At 36.5% G+C, this 22,061-nt stretch overlaps 3 protein-coding genes, 2 long non-coding RNA genes, 1 other non-coding gene and 1 pseudogene across 6 annotated transcripts; 4 read left to right on the top strand and 3 right to left on the bottom strand.

Annotated features, from left to right (window-relative positions):
* Nucleotides 1–3,500: 3,500 nt before the first annotated feature.
* NAC100 (NAC domain containing protein 100) lies at nt 3,501–5,488 on the bottom strand. The gene is made up of 3 exons (XM_008241699.2): nt 4,916–5,488; nt 4,538–4,815; nt 3,501–4,442 (listed from the first exon to the last, which is right to left on the bottom strand). The coding sequence occupies exons 1-3, from the start codon at nt 5,103–5,105 to the stop codon at nt 3,825–3,827; spliced, it is 1,086 nt and encodes a 361-aa protein (XP_008239921.2). The 5' UTR covers nt 5,106–5,488; the 3' UTR covers nt 3,501–3,824.
* Nucleotides 5,489–11,647: 6,159 nt separating this feature from the next.
* On the top strand, nt 11,648–12,994 carry LOC103338488 (uncharacterized). The gene is made up of 3 exons (XR_514587.2): nt 11,648–11,821; nt 12,281–12,345; nt 12,793–12,994. It is a non-coding gene; the product is annotated as an uncharacterized LOC103338488 (long non-coding RNA).
* A 168-nt stretch (nt 12,995–13,162) lies between these two features.
* LOC148915383 (uncharacterized) lies at nt 13,163–15,500 on the top strand. Its single transcript, XR_016122241.1, has 2 exons — nt 13,163–13,840; nt 14,842–15,500. It is a non-coding gene; the product is annotated as an uncharacterized LOC148915383 (long non-coding RNA).
* A 571-nt stretch (nt 15,501–16,071) lies between these two features.
* Nucleotides 16,072–17,851, top strand: LOC103338490 (pentatricopeptide repeat-containing protein At4g21065 pseudogene; annotated as a pseudogene).
* LOC103338489 (ER membrane protein, putative (DUF962)) lies at nt 17,730–19,339 on the bottom strand. Its single transcript, XM_008241700.2, has 4 exons — nt 18,845–19,339; nt 18,339–18,401; nt 18,104–18,175; nt 17,730–18,021 (listed from the first exon to the last, which is right to left on the bottom strand). Exons 1-4 carry the CDS (start codon nt 19,181–19,183, stop codon nt 17,905–17,907), a joined length of 591 nt encoding a protein of 196 aa, XP_008239922.1. The 5' UTR covers nt 19,184–19,339; the 3' UTR covers nt 17,730–17,904.
* A 90-nt stretch (nt 19,340–19,429) lies between these two features.
* On the bottom strand, nt 19,430–19,503 carry TRNAI-AAU (transfer RNA isoleucine (anticodon AAU)). The gene has a single exon. It is a non-coding gene; the product is annotated as a tRNA-Ile (tRNA).
* A 108-nt stretch (nt 19,504–19,611) lies between these two features.
* PNSB4 (NDH dependent flow 6) lies at nt 19,612–21,269 on the top strand. Its single transcript, XM_008241702.3, is given in 7 exon segments — nt 19,612–19,803; nt 19,908–19,952; nt 20,076–20,126; nt 20,128–20,239; nt 20,358–20,413; nt 20,664–20,735; nt 20,904–21,269. Coding segments are annotated over 7 exon segments (573 nt in total). The 5' UTR covers nt 19,612–19,695; the 3' UTR covers nt 21,033–21,269.
* The last annotated feature ends 792 nt before the right edge of the window (nt 21,270–22,061 follow it).

Here is a 22,061-nt window from a genome sequence, read left to right as displayed (position 1 = left end):
TTCGCTCCTTTAAGTGGACTTTGTATATATTAAAAATAATATATTACGAACTTAGGAGATAACCATGGAAACTTCTCACATTTACATCATAATTAAAATATACCAAACACTGAGAAAATAAATGTTGACTTTTGTGACCAAGAGCACTATCGTATCGTGCATGCCAAACCAGACAAGTATGTCTCCACATCCCTGCTATCGTGCATGCCCCAGCAATTTCACCCTTTCTATTGTGAGCATAAGAACAATTGCCCTAGCAACTTTCACAAAAACCGCAAGCATTAAGGTAGTGAAATAAAATAGAAAGGGATAATCCTCCAAATCTGTTCTTCTAATGGAAATAAAATCAGAAATAGTACGAATGCCTCCATCTTATCTCTAATTCTTTATCTGGCTTTGGAGCAAAACAATGGACTTTACAAAAGAGGTTAGAAGGATAAGATTGATTGACCCACATCATACTCTATCCAAACCAACCAATTGAAAATCTTCTTTCAAGTCATTCCCCCATTCACCATCACGCACTGGGTGAAGTTACTGTTTTCAGAACCCATTAGGGCATATAGCACTCATTTTGTGTACCAAAAATTAAACAAAAATTACTTCTTAGTTTTACTCCATCCATATTCTTTTTTTTCTTCTTACCAAAGTCCTACATTTGGCATGTCTCTCTAAAAATCCAAGCGATCAGGCAAAGGACTCAACTAAGATAGTAGTTTTGAGCAAATGCTCCTCCATAAAAGATCCTGGATTCGGTTCCTAACATTTGTGTAGTGTGCGTGAGTTTAGTATGTTATCGCCATCTCAAAAGAAAATGTCTTAAAATAAAATATGTATAAAAATCATATGATCAGTTACACATGATAATGCTATCATTAAGGAACTTTGCAACTTGATTTTCGACTTCCTATATATGTACATATATATAAATGAATTTTGATTTCGATATTTTGTCATGATGAGAGAGTTTTCTTTTAAAAAACTTTCTTTTTTATTCTTTTGTTTGTTTTTGCTAAATTTTTATATTTGTAGGATTGATTAATATACTCTCAACAAAACTATACCACTGCAATAAGCTAGCGACAACTAGATATTAAATTCAACATAAATATATATCGTCTTAATCATTCATATAAATTGGAGTTGAAATTTCTTCTAACCAATTGAAGACAAAAACCACTGCACGATGTTTTGTTTTTCTTGTTCACCATCAAAGCTTTCGCGAAGGAAAAAATCAAAAGATTTTTTGGTGACAAAAGTCAGTGAATGATGTGAGGAGGGTTGTGTGTCTCCACGAGAGAGCATAGTTGGAGGGAGGCCCATAACACCTGAGGCCGCGTGGCGTGCTTTGAGTAGCGGGAAGCGTTCGCATTGGTTGGCTACCCGGTGACGCCAGGAAAACCTGAAGCTCGTGTAGGGTTAGCGCGGGGTACGTGTCGACCGTTAGAAAGGCCTAACTCTATGCCCGAATCTTACCTCACAACATTCAACGTTAACTCTGATGGGACTCCGTTACGTCGCTTTTCTTCTCACGTTCGATTGACACAAACACCCACGGCGATCTTCTGAAATTACAGAATTGCAAACTTTTTCAAATCGAAGATCCAATAATTTTTTGAATTAGATGGTAGTTTTTTCTTTTTGTTGCTACAAGTAGAATGCTTCATAAGAAAAAGGCACCTGGTGCCTATACCTGGTGTACAAAATTGGAAATTAGAAATATTTCCTTTAAATACCTAATACTTGATGCATATATCCGGTGCACATAACTTACAAAGATATACAAATAAGCTGCTCTTTATGACTTGAACTACAAGTTCCTTATGCGATAACTTATGTTATGACATTTGAGCATGTATGAGAAGTTATTCTACATATATTGTTTGTGCTTATGAAGGGTGGCCTGAGATCGTATTGTTGAGCATATTGGGGACCTTGATATTGTTGGGTGATTAATAGGGGTGACTTTTGATACTTTGGGATTGGAGGTTTATTAATTTGATGTCAAGAAAAATGAATCTGTAAAAGACAAATATCATATGCACAATAATAATATTACTGATGGGAAACATGTCGTGCAGGACTCAAATTCTTTCGTGATTGGATCATGCATGCATGTGTCAAAAACTAAAACCCACATGTTACAGAAATAAACACATCATAATAAAATAAGGTAAATATTCTTACATCAATACATCATGCTTTACAGCTTGATAACGGATTGCCTGCATCATAATTCATAGATACTGGATGAGAGGACAGCGTTGAAGATCCAACAAACAGGAATGAATCTGGTGTGACAGCCTCCATGAAAATGTAAGGTATAGAATATAATAAAGGGTATAAATATAAGATCTCGTTTTCCTTCCTTCAACTACAACGACTTTTAGTACCCCAAAAAAACAAGGAAGAAAAAATGAGTTATTTACACTAACATCTTCTCATATTTTTTATTTTTTACAAAACTCCTATGATTTTAAAATTACACGAACAACCTCTCAAGTTTCAAATTGTTTTCACAAAACTATTTTTCATTGATTGTTCGTCCAAAACTTGGTGCTTTCATTTTAAAAAAATGTGGGCAAATGACAAAATCAATCTCAATAAATATATGTGCAATCTAATCTCAAAGACTCACTTTGTCATTTGGATAATTTTTTTATATATAAAATCATCAATCTTTAGATAAAAATAATTTAAAACCTCAGGGGGTTTTGTGAAAAAATAAAAAATAAAAACCGAAAAGTTAAGGGTGTGTTAGTGTAAATAATTCAAAAAAATAATATATATTATATGTGACAAGACTTTTATTGTTTTCATAATTGCTATCCTGAAATGTGAACTTAATTTCAGACAGCTGGGTTTTTTCTCTACAATTAATAGTTTCTTCTTTCAACCAAGCTTCCATGATTTCATATGTCAACCTCATATTTCATTTCATTCCACATCTTCCATGATTTGGTTGAACATAACTTGACTAAGTAAGCAAGGATTAGTCAAATAATCATGGAAGTAATAGTTCATATGCTAATCGCTCACTCAGCATCATCGGTCACATTACCCATCTGAATAAATGGTTATTAGAGAAATTTTATTTGTAATTTGATGGTAAATTAGCTGTTAAACACTGTCTGTAACATACAAAATTATACCCATGAAATAATTAGGCCTTCTTGAGCATTGTCAAATATATGAATACAAAACTTCACATCGTTTTAAGTCAAAGTTAATCGCAGAGGTTGAAATTTTAATCTAAGCTAACCCTAGCTAGGCCAATGATTTACATGGAACTTAACTGCATGTTCATTTATCAAAATCCTCCGTGTGTTTGAGGGCGACATGCACGTGTGTGTAGAGAGAGAGAGAGAGAGAGAGAGAGAGAATGTCAACGTCAACACCACATTTACCTGAGCCCCCACACCAGAAGTTGAAACCCCCAAACTCATGATGTAACTAAAGGTACAAAGTTTTTAAAGAGTAAAAAACAGAAAAGAAAATCATTTCCACCAACTGAATCTCATTCTCAGATGTCACCAATATTGTACTGGAGCACATTCACAAGAATGAGGCCAATATCTGATATAATTAAATAGGAATACATGATATAATTTCTTACAGTACATAACAGATGCTTCACTTTCATTCAGTTTTTCATTTGGATTCAGAAAATCTATACACAGACCCACCCACAATATTCAATTTCTTACCATCAATATTCAAACTCACAACAATAATACTGGAAGCAGAAGCAGAAGCAGAAGCTGCTTTTTCTTTTCTTTTACTACTCATTCAATCTCATATATAATGCTTGCTATTTGAAACTTTTAATAATTCCAAAAATTATCCAGGTCCACTGCTCCAGCTGCTGCTGCTGCTGGGGCCTCTTGATCACCAAATGGCCTCCTTCCCATCTCAAGATTGGACATGACAGAAGAGATTTCAGTGTTCATTTCACTTGTTAGCCCTGTCTCTTGGGACACACTGACCATTTCCCCCTCTGTTTTGAAGCTCTGCCTCATGTTTGAACCATTGTTTTCAAGCAAGGCCCTCAAAATGGACTGGTCTTGCATTAAAACTGAACCTGGGAACGGGAAATTTGCTGCAACTGGAGCAGACTGAGCAGAGTAGAATGAGTTGGAAAATGGGGCTCTTGGGAAAAAGTCGGAGCTGTTTGAAGAAACACCAAAAAGAGGGTTGTTCACATAATCAACAATCCCTTGGTTTCTTTGAACATCAGTGGGATCAGGGTTGGAGAAGCAGGGCACGTAAGAGGACTCAGAGGCGAGTTTGGTTTTGGAGCTGTAAGGTGAAGAATCCATTAACGGTGGCAGACCAGAAGGACCTATTTCATTTCCCACAGCACCATATCTCACAAATCCTGAAATATGGGTTTTTTTGCCACCAGAGTTTTTCTCAAAAACCCTGCAAATCACCCATTCATTCTGCAAAAAAGACACAACATATTTCCATTAGCATCAAAATACATGAACAAATAAAGAGAGTTAAAAACAAGGGAAAACAGAGGAAAAGCAAATACCTTTGCAGTTTTGGGGAGGTTATGAACAGAGAATTTACCCTCCAATCTGTACTCATGCATGACCCAATCGCTCTTTTCTCCTTTGGGGGCTCTGCCTCTGTAGAAAACCAAGGTCTTTTTCATGCCAACTAGGGATTTTCCTTTGTAGATCTCTTTATCTTTCCCTGTGGCTTTCCAATATCCAGCTTCAGTTGCCCTGTTTGTCCTCAGACCAGTTGGGTACTTTCTGTCTCTCACACAGAAAAAGTACCATTCCTTTTCTCCCATTTTCGCTTTCCCTTCATCCAGAAACCAAAAAGAAAGTAAATCAAATAAATATAAAGCAAATTCCAACCATTTGCGGACATCAAAACAGATTGTGTTTCAGAAGAAGCTTACCAGGCAAATCCCAAGGTTCAGACTTGTTCAAGTCCACCTCCCCAATTGCTTTACAAGAGAAGCTGATATAAATAACCTTCTTATGCAGGTAATGAGAAATAAGCTCTTCATCGGTTGGGTGGAACCGAAACCCCGGTGGCAAATCGATCTGCTCATCTTGCTCAGCCATTCCAGCTGGAACGTTTTCCATTAATTCCTTGTTTTTTCCCTAAAACCCCAATGAATTTTTGTGTCTAAAACCCCTGTTTCAGAATCTTGGTTTTGATCAACAAGGCATAGTTTTCACAAACCACCCTCAAAACACAACTTAGAATCTCTCAAGCTTCAATGGGTACAAACCAAACACAGCTTATCAACTCCCCAAAATTCCAAGACACTTTATTTATAGAGAAAAAACAGAACCCAGAAAGATTCAAACAAAAAAGTAAGTTTCCAAGGAGCAAAAGAGAAAAGCTCAAGGAAAAGGGATAGGTAAGTGGAAAGAAGAGGTAGGGACACAGAGGAAAAGAAAAGAAGCCATGGAACAAGTTGAGAGAGCTGGAAGATGGATCAGATGGATGAGGTGTTAAGAGAAAAAAAGCAGTGTGAGAAACAGAAGCCCCTAAATACTGGTGTTTCGGCAGAGAAAGAAACGTGGAATGGAAGGCAACTTAGGTAGGTCGTTTTAGCTTTCTCTTCAACTTTCTCTGTAATAATTCCTCCCTTCTGCCCCCCTTAAAAATTTGACCATGGACAACACCATCCAAATACTGTGCATGATTTTTTTTTATTATATCACTAATTATAATATGTTTCAGTTTTGTCAATACCATATTCTGGATTGATTATTAATTAATTATAATTTAAGTTCAACCAATTATATTCATTCTGTGAGAGGGTGGATAGGACTCTGATGTTATTGGATGGTGTTTGTTTATTTGTATACACCTGAATCATCGGCACACACGTCATAAAGAGTTCGAAGAAGCTCATAATAATATATATAATCTGTGTTTTTTTTTTGGTTCAAAATAAATAAAATTAGAGGCTTTATGAAAATAAATAAAATAAATATAGTGAGAACAGCTGTGGCAAATGCATAGAAGATTACAGAAGTTTTGCTGTGTCCAGCTCTCAAAAATTAGTTAAAGCCCACTTTATTCACGCCGAAATGACCTTTATGACCCTGTTGTTTTCGAAACAAATCTCCAAAAAAAAACAGAGGACATTTGAAATGGTTACGAAGTTGACACTGCATGGAGTTTCATGCTATTATCACTGGAAAGTGACAACAATAGGGTTGAACCAAAATACCAAATTATAACAGGAAAAGAAATGCATAGAAAAACATTATTAAAAAACTAGTATTTTTTGCCATTTTGTCCGTGAATGATGTTGTTTTATCATTATATTTGTGTTCGAAAATGCAGTTTGTTTATTTTTTAGAGAAAAATGATGTCATTGAAGATTATGCGAGTTTTTCTACACATACGGACTCAGTTGTTGATCTAACTACGTAGCTTTTTATCCGCTCAATTGGAAGAGGGAGCGGGAACCTTATCACTGATAGCGTACCACCCCTCTCAGTCCCCTTAAGACCATGCCTGAAAATCCCATTTGTTTATTATTATTCATCTTAACTCATTAATTTCGTATTAAGCTCGAATTAAGTTATGGAAAAAGAAAAAGAAAGTAAATAAAAAAGTCTTTAACACTTAAACACGGCAGTGCTCATATTAACTCATATACAGTAAATTTCTTATTAATCAAAGTATATATATAATGTGTCATTTGACCAAACTAATTAATCAAAGTTGCAAGGGCGGTGCATGTAAATGTGCGTAGTGAGTGATTAAAGCCATTAAGTGGTTAGTGGTTAGGTGAAAGAAAGTTTGGAATGAATTTGTTAATGTATCTAAGCTAATTTGTCCTCTCCATTAACAATAATAGTGTAATTTCAACATGTAACGTTTGTTGGTTTTTTTTTCTTTATGGTTGAATGCTACTTTTTGAGTCCCCATTTGACTTCAATTCATTTCTAGGGGCCTATTTTTAATCACAACAATGCTTTTGCAAGTCATGCATGGATGTTAAATTAAATACAATCTCACACTAGCAAGTTAATAAGATTCAGTATTATTTTATTTTTGAGCAATGAGCGTGAGAAATGTGAACTTGGAATCTCTTTCGGAGTTAGTATTTCACGAATTAATTTATTAATTTCTTTACGATCATATTTTAATTTTCCGCTAGCTAGGTCAATTTTTTTGAATTATGAGGCACAAATCAAATCAGCCAAAATTCCATGACAATTATTGTTTTTGTTTTCCAATCTTTCTACCTAAAACTAACTGGCCAATTAAAATCAACTTCAAAAGTGGCCTATATATCTTTTTAATGTGGGCTCATTACAACGGGCCTGAAAAGAAGTTTGCAATTGACCAACCAAATTTGCATATTAAGAATTATTTTGAAAAGTGAATGAAAAAAAATTGGGTCATCATCTCTATATGGAATGCATGCGAGTCACGCTCGACACTTTGGCTACAATTAGAAGGAGACTGATCTTTCTTTTTCAGGAAAGAATTCCATCATTCCTGTTAGGACTGGACACCTGTGATGTTAGGTTGTCTTAGGAATTTTAATCATCTGGGTACCCTCAAAAAAGAGCCCATAAGCGACGTCCACGTATGTGTGAAGATGGAAGGAATGAGCAGTGCTGCCACACCTGATCACTGGCCAAACCATGTTATAACTTATAAGGTAATACGGTATAACTTAGGGTTTGCGCCAAATTTCATTAAGAAAGGTGAAGGGTTGACGCCGGCCTATGTGGGTCCTGTTTCCTTTGTTCCAACATGAGGTGATGAAGAGAAACAGGCACGCGGCATGGAGTGGTTGGTCCATAAGCCAGCTGATGGAGAATATAGGAATTGGGTTAGGCAAAGGTCAGGAGGTCGATGAAGACCAGCCAGCCCAGTAATTGGATTGAGATAGGAAGATGAAGATCCTCCTCCTCCATGAATCTGCACTTTCATTTGAAGCAAAGGATTGACTATTTTCATGGCGCTGCCTAACTTTTGGGATGTGATTGTAGTGATGACATTACCATGCATGCAACAATTTCAATTGGTTATGTTCGGATTGTACGTGGCTCCTTTACATTCACAGACGCATCTTTTCAATATTTTATGGTTGACAAACTTGCCCATTTTCTTAATTGGATTGGATTTGTTTGACAATGAACTTGGATTTGATAAAGCAATCCATGTTGGCTAATAATACTACAAGCTTGTAAGTGTCTCCAAGTAGCGACGAATACAATTAAACTTATCCGGAGAGGCATGCAGCTCAAGTGATATGACACTTTACCATAGAATATGTTCATAAATTTTATTCTTACCCCTCAGTGATGGTCAAATAGAAGCAAGGTAATTAATAAAATAATCAAGAGAGGATCATTATTAAGTAAAACAATTCCTTGTTTTAATATTTTATTCAGTACAATTTTGATGACCACAGATTTAGACCCACAAGAATCTGATATGGAGGAGTAGGCTATTTATGGACGTGTCTGTAGGCTAAAGTAGAAGCCAAACAAGAAGAATAATAAACATTCCACAACTATAATTATTTAGTTTTTGAAATTACAAATTAAATATGATAGGCATCATGTTGTGGTGGTAGCTCTGATTTAAATAAATAAATAAATAAAATATATTAAAATAAGGGGATGGGGAAGTGGTTGAGAAAAGGAGGGAAAGAGACATATAATTAAAGAATAGAAAGGATCTAAACTGAATGTCATGTAATTAACAGATGCTAATTGGAAAAGAAAAGGCAGTTAGCTTTTAACAAGACTGATTTAAGGAGTCATTTATCATTCTAACTCAACGTGTATGTATTAGATTGTGGTAGAGAAGAAGTGATAGGTTGTGTCATATATAATTGCAATGGATGTGGGGCAGCAGCACTATAATATATCTGCATATATATATATATATATATATATATTCCTGGAAAATTGATGAGAAAGCTAGTTTCTCTCTCTCTCTCTCTCTCTCTCTCTCTCTCTCTCTCTCTAATTATATTCTTAAACACGTTATCAAATGAGCCGAAAATGATCACGATATAGTCTTCTTCATCGGCCCACTAAATTTAATTAGAGTAGAGTAGGCTAAATGATTCCCAGTGTGTCTAAATGTAGATTCGCTTCAAACAAATTTAATGCTTGAAGTGAAAGCGTTAGCAATAAGGCTCTAATTATGATTGATGAAGACATAAAGCGATGATCAATAATTCATCAAGTCAAGTCAATTTATATGAAGAAGATGATCACCTTCTATGAACTTGGATTGCCTTGCACAGATTGCCATAAAAGGTGGTTATGGTGGCTGCTACCGAGCCCATTTTGGCATGCAGCAAAGTACAGTCTCAATATAAGTTGTGCTTTTGGGTTTGAAGCACAAGGTCCCCATGTGTAAAACAGCCTAACACTACCAAAACAAGGAAGGAGTAAATACAAAAGCACTTGTGTGCTTCTCCTACACACACTTACGGAGCTTAATGCTTTACTTTGGGCATGTGGGTGTAAGGAAATGTCACAATTGGAGCTAATAAATGTTGCAAAAGCCAAAGTAGAAATGGCTTAATTGAGCACCCTTTTTCAGTGTGTGTGTGTTCTTAGTTTGTATCAGCCAGTGCTTGTTTTTTCAGAGAAAACTGTCATTTTGTTTTCCATTGCCATTCTAATGAAGGCTCAGATATCTCACCTGACACCGCAACTGCAAAACCCAATACAGATTATTTATGCATGAGCTTTTCAAGTGCAGTTCCATGTGAGAAAATCAATTCAAGGCAGGCAGGGAAGATAGTTGAGAAAAACCAAAACCCATTCAATGTTTTCAAGTATAAAGGCAAAACCCACTTCTTGTTTTCAAATATAAAGGCGACCGCATTACTGGTTGAGATTTACATTTGCAAAACTATACCTTCTTTTTCAGTCCAACACAAAATAATTCTCCCAAACAAGGAAAAGGTAAATCCACTTAGAAACATGCGTAACACGCACCTACCCACCAAAAACCGAGTCTTTCCTCTCTTTTTCTGGGGCTGAAACAAATTTCATACAAGCCCAGAAAGGGCAAAGAGAGAATGGACATCAAAAGCTGAAGGCCCAATATACATGGAGAACATGTTTGCAACCTTTTTTGGTGCCTTAATTCATTCTTACACTTATTATTAAATGGAGAACATGAATTGGATGTCGATTTTAATTCGAAGCTAAGGATAACTTGTATGGTATCATATCATCCAATTCATTTATTTCTTTGATAATGTATGTTGTGATGTTAGGAATTTAGGATCTTTTATTTATTTATAGCAATATTGACGCATGTCTCGTCTTGGGTTCACTTCAAGCAAATGTTGAAGTTTCTAAATTGCTAGTTGTAATGAAGCTAGTTGTTTCATTTAGGAGGATTGGTTAGGTTGTGAAATGAGGGGTGAAGAAAGGTCATCCAAATCAATCAACTACATGCTTTGTTTGTCGAGACTAGCACATGTAGATGAGATGACAAAGCTAAGAGAATCTTCTCTATATGTGATTTTTTTTATGCATCCCCTGCAAGAGCAAGAGCAGGAGGAAAACCAAATCATTTTTGTACCAAGTGAAACCACTTCATCATCATGATTCATGAAAGAAAACCAAATCATTGATACGTCTTAAATTCAGCTGCACTAGCACTTTTGTTTTTTGGTTTTTCAAATCCAGCTAGCTGCCACATGTTAAATTCAAAGCTGAAATTGCTCTTTTCAGAGTAGTCAAGTCATGTTCGTCTTTTACCCACGAGAATCTCATGCAAAAGTAAATAAAAAGACACCAACCTTCATGTTTTCTTTCTTGACCTAGCTATATCTTTTAACAAGTAGACCTGTTCTTTTTCTATTTTCTCGGCTAATCAAACACTTTCATATTTCAGCAACCAGAGGTCTTTATGTAGTCCCTAGAATCCTAGGCAGACACAGACAGAGACATTTCACTAGTTTCTTCCTAGAATCTTATGATCCCTATCTCATATAATATAACATACATAGTTTTTTTTTTTTTTTCAATGTGTTGAACGAATGAAACATGCAAACCTTTGTTTTGGTCGAAAAACATGCAAACCTAGGTAACAGTAGGATAATGTGACCATATGGCTCGTATCTCAGCATTGCTCCTAGACGTGAGTGTTTGTAGTTAGAAAATGAAAATCAGTCTTCTAACATAAATGCAAAACAAATTAAACGAAAGGTTAGTAAACTAATTAATTAAGATTCTACCTACGTGAGTGTTTCAATAATGTTTTCTAGTTTGTACCGTCCGTACTATGGGCTCCATTTCTTTGCTTTGGTTTTGGCACATTAATTTGTCCTCGTCTATGACTATGACTGGCTTTGGTTATTTGGTCTTCGTCACTGTGTTATTTTCCTGGTTTTGGCTTGGGAAGATAGCAGCAGGGAAACAACTTTCTCGTGGTCCATGACTCTGACCTCACATTAAGATGAGATTTTTCTTGGTTTGTTTTTTTGGAAAAAGGTAGTGGCCCCATCTCATGTACGATTGGATTGGCTTGGAGCATCCATCCATGATCCATCCATCAGCAAAGCAAACAGAGACCTTTCTTTCAGTAGTTCCTAGAATCCTAGGCAGCCATATACCCCGAAGGCTGCCTCCAGATCCAATATATATATATATATATATATCTCTCTCTCTCTCTCTCTCTCTCTCTCTCTCTCCAGCAAGCACAAAACTGAAACCAAGTTTTACCATCCTCTATCTATCTGTATATTCAACCCCTCACCCCCCACTACCTCCGATCAAAACTCTCTCTCTCTCTCTCTCAAGCACAAAATTGTTGAGTGTGGCTTCCTACCTTTATTTAAGTATGAATTTATTTTATTCATAATTTTTCCCAGTTTGTTATATGTTTTGCTTGCTTTGCTTTAATACTTCTCATTGTTATGTTTACAATTATGTTTTCTTATTGGAAAAAAAGCTCTTGTTTAATTTGTTGATCTTAAGTAGAATGTCTTTGAAAAAGACTTTTCGAATTCTTTTTTTTTTCTCTCTCTCTTTCTGAAAACCTAATTTAATTTAGTTTTTGACAATACATATTGGAAATGCAGTATTTACAGCATCTGGCGTGAGTTTCCTTGAAAAGATATGTAAAAACCACTCCTTTACAGTCAGTCAAAGTATGAACATGATATAGCAATTTGTTTATTTTGCATCACTGTGTACTAGTATCTGTTACATATATGTCAATTCTTTTACTTTAATTTTTGGCATTTCTTGCTAGAAGGAAAGGAAGTGAGGAGTATTGATGTCGTATTACCTTGCAGATGAAGGAGTATCCAAAAAAGGGCATGCATGCAGCTATTTGGAATGGTTGGAATCGGTAAAAGAGGTAAAAAGTTAATTGGCTGATTTTTGCTATATTTCCATAGTTAAGAGAGCTGGTGTTGGTTTCCTTTCTTATTTCTGTTTGAAACTTAAAAAAAAAAACTGAAAGGGTTGGGCTAGATGGGAGTGTGATGGTTTTGGCAGGTCTGCCATTGGTGGTAAAAACGGATTTTTTATTATTATTTTAATTAGCAAGTGCAAAAACAGGAACTGAAAAAATATGGTGTTTCTTTGGGACATGTAATTTATAAAAAGAGAACAAATTAAAGAAGGTCCTTTAAACTGAACAAAAAGAATGAATTCCAGCAAGTAATGTTGGCGCTACCGTAATTATTTCAAAGTAAGTTTGGGTAAAAATCAGAATTTCACTTAAGTGCTAGAGTGCCCAGTTGAAGATAGAGTCCGTTTGGCTACCTTTCTGCTTAAGGGAAATGTTTATCATTGGTGGCAGGCAGTGAAGCGAGGTTATTAGGATCCAGCTGCCATCACTTGGGAGGAATTCCAGAGGGTCTTCTCCGACCAATTTTATCCACCTTCTTACCGGTATGCTAAGAAGTCAGAGTTCCTATATCTGAAACAGGGGTCAATGTTGGTGGCAGAGTATGAACATAAGTTTAATGAGCTGTCAAGATTTGCACCCGAGTTAGTGGCTACTGAAGAGGATAGGTGCAAACGCTTTGAAGGCGGTTTGGGGTGGAAGATTCAGGCCGTGGTCACTGCCAACACTTATCCCAACATGAGGGCTTTGGCTCAGGCTGCTGACAGGGTGTCTAGGAGATGTACTATGGGTGCGGGTAGACGCCGCAGAGATGGGTGTGGGTAGACTCCGCGTTTATCCCATCCCCCGACTTTGCTGCTGCTCAGCCTTTGACCACTTCTTCTAATCTAAGTGTTTCCCAAAGGTTGCAACTGTTGATAGACCAGCCAGGATCATCATCTTCTAAAGAAGACTTGCAAAAGAAAGTCCTCGAGATTCTGGATTTGGATGACGAATCCATGGCATCAGCATCTGCCACTCAGCTTGAAAATGAGGTGGACCCTTTTGCAAATGAAGACATGCTGGATAATTATCATCCGGATCTTTATGGTAGGCCTTAGTGATATTCTGTCTGATAAGAAAACAATTTGTAAATTGTAATTTTATGCTTTCATGTTATTTTAGCTTTACTTTTCCTCTAGTTAAAGCAAGATTCTTCTATTTTAACTTTGCTTTCACTTTTGTAAAAGTTTGCTTTTTCTTTTTGACTGCTTTCGAGAAAGTTCAGCAAGAATCCTTAAAGTGAAGATGCCGCTCTACTGTAGGCTGCTTTGTGACTTCTTGTCTCTATTTGACACGTCAGCAACTTCGAGGCTTTAAAAGGAGGACCTCTCCTCAGTTGCACATCATCGAAAAACCATCGCCTCAAAATAAACTTTGTACTTTTGAGTGTTTGAGTGTTTGGGTGTTTTTATATTCCAAGTAAAGCTTTTGTTAAGCACTACTGCCCTTCTGCTTTTATGTAAGTTTGCTAAATATTAATGCTATCGTTTATATCGTTTTTAATTTCGTTATATTCTTATCCCTGGCTTTGGCTTTGTATGTTTGAATTTCAGATAATTATTTTGTTTATTCTCTACGTCTCTATACTACCTTCCGCGCATAAGCTAAAGCTAAAAATTGATTAAAAATTTAAAAAAAATTTGCTCTTAAGAGGCCGGGCCAGTACCTGGTATCAGAGCCAAAAGTCCCTAGAAAAGTTGATAGTTTGAAGGTTTTAACTAGGTTTTGCAAGTCTAATTTTCTGGTTTTCTGTCAAGTTTCCTTTACTCACTAGTCATCGAGCCTATATATATATAACATATAGAAATAAATCTAAATACTCTCAAACTTAAAAACTCAATAAATCTTTACCTATTTTCAAACTTTTCCAATCTGAAATGCTAAAGGGCATTTCAATGTGTTTATATGAAAGTTCTTATAGTTTAATAAACGAATAAATTAAGTACAATGCCAATCCATGAATTTCTATTTTCTTTTACAGGTTTGTCCTAATAAACTAAAGCATCACAACTATGTTTTTAAATGTTGATATATCCAAATGGAATATAGAAATGTACAAGTTATAGAGCATCCCAACCCAAAACTAATTTGCGATAGGTTGAGACCAACATCTTATATCTTTTCATGCAAGGCTTACAACTCCTCAAGTGAAGTTCTATATATATGTGCTGACTGAACAATTGAAATATAGAGTCGCAGTACATATTATATAATATATATTATATAATATATACTTGACTAGGTACATACATATACATATACATATATATATATATATATGACAGGTCTATGACGGCTCAAGGCCAGATTCATCAGAGCAGTCAGAGAGTATCAAATTAAAACTATTACGGAAAATAATGCAGAAAATAATGCAATAAATTAATGACTCAATTGAAGCTTTTATAAATCAAACATAAAACTTAAAGAAAAATCTTGACTTGAAGATTTTATTGATTGCAGGCTGTAGGTAGAAAGAGATACATAATTATACAAGTGTTTCTTTGAGCATGAAGATGACTCAGAGAAATCTTAGCAAAAACTGAGAACAGAAATGTGACTGAGGAGAATCATCGGGAAATCACTGTGGCAGCATAAGATTCCATTATTAATGGGATATGACTGTTGAGGCATGCGTGAAAAGTGACTTGTCTCGAATTATTGACGGACTGTAGAAGCACGAGCAGAAGGCTGATTAAAGGCGACATGGGACTGCAGAAGCACGAGATGAATAGTGCTTTGTCGGATTACTGTTGATTTTGTCTTCATCACGAAGATAACAAAACAAGTCTTTTTTATCAGATAACAAGTATAGATCTTAGATCACACATGAACATTGTTGTAGGCTGCAGAATGAGAGGTTTTGTGAATATTTTGATGAGGTAGGTTATTACAAGCAAGGACTTGTGGAGTTGTAATTACCAAAAAGAAAGTTGTTGGCTCAGAGACTTGTGCAGACAGAGAAGAGGAAGCTTCCCTTATCACCTAAATGAATGAATCCTTGTGATATTATTTGATTAAATACCTGTACAAATTTATCTAATGCCATGGACAAGCTGAAATTATGATTGTTACTATTTAATCCTTTAAAAAAATCTTAGAAATTGTTGATTTCCAGCAAATTCCAAATTTGCATCTGTGTTACTTGGAGGTACTATATTGAAGAGAACATGTGTAATCTATTTTGTTCTCTACAAGTTAACCTTGCCCATAATTTCAAAAACTTAACCCTTTCTATTGTGAGCATAAGAACAATGTTGTCCTTGCAATTTTCAAGAAAACCGCAAGCATTAATCTAGATGAGTTGCTTTTCTTTTGTCTTTCGGCTTTGGCCCAACAACACACACTCACACGAATAGATCATGTTAGACAAACAAGCAAATCCTGTTTGTGCCACCAAGTAAACAAACTCATTTGGCATTGGTGAAGTATAAAGGCAAAACCTACTTATTGTTTTCAAATATAAAGGCAACCACATTACAGGTTGAAATTTACATTTGGCAAAACTAAACTTTCTTTTTGAGTCCAAACCAAAAGAATTCACCCAAACAAACAAAGAAAAGGTAAACCACATGCGTAAGACACACACCCAAAAGACTTCTCAATTTTTTTTTCTTTTTTCGGCTGAGACAATTTTCAGAGGAGCCCGAAAAGGGCAAAGTGAAATTTGCCCATTACAAGTTGAAACCCCAAGAATACAAAGGAACCAACCAAAACATAAAATTTATGAAAAAAAATTTGCATTTGTCAAAGCTCAACCATCCTCTTTTCTTAAGCTCAAGCACATTTGTAACTCGTAAACCCAACTTGTAATTTGTAAAAGCCAAATGCGTGACGACATATTTCAAAAGGTGCACAAGGTTATGGCCCTTTTCAAGCAGTGCACCACCATGAAAGAGGTAAAGCAAACCCATGGCCATATCATCCGTAATGGGGGCGATCAAAACCCCTTTGTTCTTGGAAAGATCATATCTTTTTGCGCGGTTTCGGAGCGTGGAGACATGAACTATGGGGCCTCGGTTTTCAGCAGCATTGAAAACCCAGATGGTTTTCTATGGAATACTATGATTAGGGGGTTTGGAAAAACCAGGAAGCCTGAAAAGGCATTTGAGTTTTATAAGAGAATGCAAGAGAAAGGAGAGGTGGCTGACAATTTCACACTCTCCTTCTTGCTCAAGGCTTGTGGGCAATTGGGTTCATATATGTTGGCCAAACAGATGCATTGTGCCACTCTGAAACTTGGGCTGGAGTCTCATGTGTTTGTGAGGAACACTCTTATTCATATCTATGGTGTGTTGCGGGATGACCAAACTGCAACCAAACTGTTTGAAGAAATACCTAGTCCAGATTTAGTGGCTTGGAACACCATCATTGATAGTCATGTCAATTGTGGAAAGTGCAAGGAAGCACTTGACTTGTTCTTACGACTGCTACAGAGCGGCGTACAGCCTGATGAGGCCACCGTGGTTGTGACCCTCTCGGCATGTTCTACATTGGGGGCATTATATTTTGGGAGGTGGGTTCATTCTTGTATTGATCAAGTGAATCTTGGCGATATTGTGACGGTGTCTAATTCGCTCATCGACATGTATGCAAAGTGTGGAGCTTTTGAAGAAGCATATGAGACATTCAGTAAGATGGAAGGGAAGAACATAGTGTCATGGAACACGATAATTCTGGGGCTTGCAACGCATGGCCATGAGGACGATGCTTTGGAATTGTTCTCGAAAATGTTGGAGGAAAAGCTTGAGATACCAGATGATGTTACTTTCTTGGGAGTTTTGTGTGCTTGTAGTCATGGAGGGATGGTTGATGAAGGAAGAAGATATTTTGATGTTATGAGCAAAGAGTATCATACTCAACCAACAATGAAGCACTATGGATGCATGGTTGATATGTTGGGGCGAGCTGGGTATGTGGAGGAGGCCTACAATTTAATCAGGAGCATGCCAATGGAGTGTAATGCCATTGTATGGAGGACATTGTTGGCAGCATGTCAGGTGCACGGTGACGTTGAGCTTGGGGAAAAAGTGAGGAGCCATCTTTTGGAGCTGGAACCAGATCAAGGTCATAGCAGCGACTATGTTCTTCTGGCTAACATGTATGCAAGTGCGGGCCGATGGAACGAAGTTATGAGTGTGAGGAAATCAATGAAGGACAGGGGAGTTCAAAAACCAGAGCCTGGTAATAGCCTGGTTGGAGCATGTTCTCATATGATATGAGGTTTGAAATGGACTCAACTGAAGCCTGTTCTGAAGAAATAGATACAGCAATTACTATAGTTGAAAGTTGTCGCCTGTGTAATATACTGCTACTTAGGAGGCTTACTTAGGCAATTTAGAGCTCAGAGATCATTTCAAATGGATAACTATATTGCTCAGTTCCAGCTCAAGTCTGGAAATTTTATTTATAGATTTCCATCCAAAGTTTGTGTACTTGATAGATATGGATACAGACCAGTACATTCATCTCATTCTTTACAGGAGGCTAAACTACACTAGTACAGTCTCATGTGGCTGATCTACACTAAGAGATTTTCTTCTGTTTCTTCTCGCACCACTCTTTGAGGTTGGCGTCTATCTTTTCTTTCACACTTGCATGAAACCCAGGATAAGGTTCATAGCCGAACGCTGTTTGAAGAACCTGCACGATGAAACAGAAACATGACTCACTCATCATCACATAGAGAAGCCATCTCCAATCTAGACGGGATTTAAGGACGTACCTCAAGCAGCACGAAGAAAGGCGCCATTAGAAATGCTTGAACGAGGTTGTCCAAAAGAGCTGGTGCTCGTTTCTAAAACGAAAAATTATCGTGAGATATATATATATATATATATATATATATATATATATATAAATTCCGCTCATTTTCACTAATGAAAATATTACAGGGAAATGTATACTACGTTAGGAACATGGGAACAAGGCATAAAGTTCAAAGGCCCAAAATTAGTCACCTCAAACACCCCATGGCCTATGAACTGTCCAGTCCAACAGAACAACTGAGCAGCCAGCACAACCTGAATAAGTATTTCATCAAACAATTAGGATTTCAGTTTTCAACATATAACTCTTAGAATGCATTGTAAATTTCTGCGCATGGATAGACAGATGAACAGTTGTTCAACTGATGAATGGCAAAATGAATCAATAGCTCAACTTATAAATTGCAAAGACCCTGTAATTGGTGTTTCAACCTCAAAAGACCAGCAATACCAATTGGAAAATGCTATTGCCCAAATTTCTAGGTTAAAGTTTCAATCTTTGGGCAGAGTTCATCCAAGTGCCGTGTGGTTCCTCAAATTTGAGAGGAAACTTAACCATCCAAGTGCCAATTTGATGCTTAGAATTACAATCAGGAAATACTGAATTTTAAAATTATCCCCAATTTTTATCTTTGTGGTTTCCCCCAAAATGAGATCATCAACAAAAAAGACATAAGCTAAAACAGAGGAGCGCTAACCTTCCATGCCAAAGAAAATCCAAGGCGACCAGCAAGCAAACTGGCTCCAACCCAACAGAGAACACAGAGCAAAGCAGCCAAAGACCCAGCTTTCTTATCCAAGCAGACATAAAACAAGGCATAGATCACAGTGAAAACAAACCCAAAATTCAACAGAAAACCATGACTGAGCCCAGCTGGGAAAGTGTACAGAGAAGGTGTGAAGTACAAAAGAACCAGAGAGGTGAACAATATCGGCCACACAAACACAGTGTGTATCAAAATGTTAACTGGGTTGCTGTGGTATGCGCCGTAGAAGGCGAAGTGCCTTTCAAGATCAAACAACCCAGTCCTCCCCATAAAATTTCTTGGAAAGAAGACGGATTTTCCGAGAAAAAGAGATAAGGAAAATCAAACGAAGTGTGTATAAGAGGCAAAGAAGTAGACAGAAGTCACAGGAAACAAGAGCCTAATAGGACATCGAAAGCTCTGAACTTTCCTTGATTGTGATTGATTATTATGTTGGCTATTGCTTTCTTTTCTTTAAAGTTGAACATTAAAATTTAAAAATAAATAAATAAAAAGGATAAAGATAAAAAAAAAAATTGGCCCATGCAGGTCTCGAACCTGCGACCTTCGCGTTATTAGCACGACGCTCTAACCAGCTGAGCTAATAGGCCAGTTGGTAAACTTTACCCAAATATTATATTTATAGTATTAGATTTTAAATGTTTCATAGGGTGATAGAAGGGTGGACGCAAATGATTCTCTTATCCACTTTCCCCCAATCCAATGAAAAACAAAACAAAAACTGCAGCCTAAACTCTCACACTTCAATTTACAACTGCATCTTTTTCAACTCATTGGAGACAATGGCAGAAGCTATCATGGGTTTCACCATTATCAGTCCACATATTCATAGCTCCTCTATGCAAACAACTAAATTGGACATGACTCACACGAGCTCATGTACCAGATTGGTAAAAATCCAACTTTCCCTTGTTAATGCCTTTTTTTTTTTGCTGCTTTTCTTTTTATGTTTAAAATGGTACATGGAAATGCTTAGAGTGCCCTTCTTTTGCAGCTTAGGCAGTCTTCAAGCTCAGAACTTTTCAGTGGGTGCAGGCAGGTAATGAAGCAGTTTGTGAATTTATTTTCCTTTTTATTAGTTTTTAAATTAGCAAAAAACAGAACCATTAATATGTCAAACTATTTACTGCATTAACGTTATGTGTTATATTTTGTTCAATAGCTTGTAGTTGGGAAGAAGAGCAAAAGAGCCTCTTTATGCAAAACAAATGCCTTTCCCAGATTGGCCTTTGATGGCAGTTCTAGTTGAACATATAGAAGGCCAAAGAGACCTTATAACCCACAAATCTATTGTGCATCTCAGTGATGAATCCATAAAGAATGTCTGTAAGTACACCTTTCCTAAGGTTTTTTTGATTAGTTTTTCTATGTACTCTGTGATGGATTAGGATGCATGAAAATTGTGACAGGATTTTTGTTTGACCCCTCCCTTTCCTATTTGTAGATACTTTTTACATCATGTTCACTTGTTGGGGATGCTTATTCTTTGGTTCCATGAAGGTATAAGTAGCTATATTTAGTCTCATTTCATTCTTTTCTTTGGACACTTGTAGTTTTTGTGAATTCGTATGATATCGGGCAGCATTGTAAGCTTTTTCGTTAGCGAAATCTCTTTCTATTGGAAATTTTAGATTAATAAAATACATGAATGCAAATGAGACAGAACATTGTTTTTAGTTTATTACATTAATTGTAATATTTTCATTAGCTTAGTTTAGAGAACATTCTGAAATGTTGGAGAATGTTTCAGGATCCATACTATGATTCAGAAACGTACAGAAAAGATGGAGGTGATGGTACTGGACATTGGATTTATGAGAAGGTACTTAATTAAGTTCATTATTTTCCATGCACTTCTGGATCCCACTTTATATGTAACTTCAAACAGTATCTCCACATGTATAGAAACCTCCTCCTATATCAATTGTAGTTGGCCAGCACCAGCAACTTAAAAATCTGATTGAGGTATAATTAATGGTTGGTGATGCAGCAAGCAGACATTGAAGAATCTGCAAGAGCAGAGTTGTGGAGGGAGGAGCTGATTGAGGAGATAGAGCAGAAGGTTGGAAGCTTGAGAGAGTTGGAAGAGGCTGGTAAGGAGGAGGAGCTTGTCAAGTGAAATGATTGTTTAATATTCTTTCACTGTTCTTCCACCCCCTCAAACATCAAGACGTTATTATAATGTGTATATATACTGTATATTAATTCAAACCTTTGAATGTTTGAATTAATCTTTTGTTTTTTTATATTTGCAGTTAGTTCTGCAACAAACTAACAAATGAAGAAAAAAAATAGAAACAATTGGTAAATTGAATGATTATTGAGGTTATGGAGAACAATGCTGCATGATTGCATTGTTGTGGCTCTCATTTCTTTGTTAGGTACACCAAGAGAGACACGAGGAAAGCTGTTCCCAAACTCATGGACTTGTTCTGGAAGATACCTCTGCCTTGGTTTTGTGCCAAACCAGTGCTCCAAAATCCAAATCTATGGGCCATCTTTAAGGACCGGAAAAGTTGATCCAAAATCTGTGTGCTAATATACAGATCCCATGGACATGTAACCAAGCTTTATCATTATCCATCATCTAGAAGCCCAGGTGCTCTCACTGTCATGCCATTTCATCCAGAGAAAAGGCGCACTTGCATGCATGACGCTCCCATAACATTAAATCATAAAATGAATGTGGGTTTTCGGCCCTTTACATTTACATATATGCTACGCATTTATTGCTGCTTGGTGGCATTTCATAAATTACTCTAATTTATGGGAAGAAGAATTCGAATTCAGGTGCAAAAAGACGGACACATTATCCCTTAATCCACAACTACGCTCGGTGGCATTTCTGATTTAATCAAATGCACCACATATTAACATTTATCCATTTAGATGGTGGAAAATGAATTTGAGTCCATTATGTACTTTATTTTCGTTCTCTTTCAATCCAATTTAAAATCAATAGTCTCTAAACAAAGATTAAAAAAAAAAAACAACTGACTTTCGTTCTAAGCGACTTCCATTGAGTGAAGTGCAGAGTTTTGGTACTACTTGAACTTGGTTTCTATTTTTGTTTTGTTTTGGATTAGGTTCCTTGTACCATGACTCATCACTCATGATTATTAATGGGAAAAATATCTTCTGCATTTGA

Source organism: Prunus mume, linkage group LG7 (genome assembly GCF_029339155.1).
Source record: "Prunus mume cultivar Tortuosa linkage group LG7, ASM2933915v1, whole genome shotgun sequence".
In the NCBI taxonomy this organism is placed as follows: Eukaryota; Viridiplantae; Streptophyta; class Magnoliopsida; order Rosales; family Rosaceae; genus Prunus; species Prunus mume.
The sequence above is the reverse complement of the archived record's forward strand: the minus strand, read 5'-3'. Positions and strand labels throughout refer to the sequence as shown.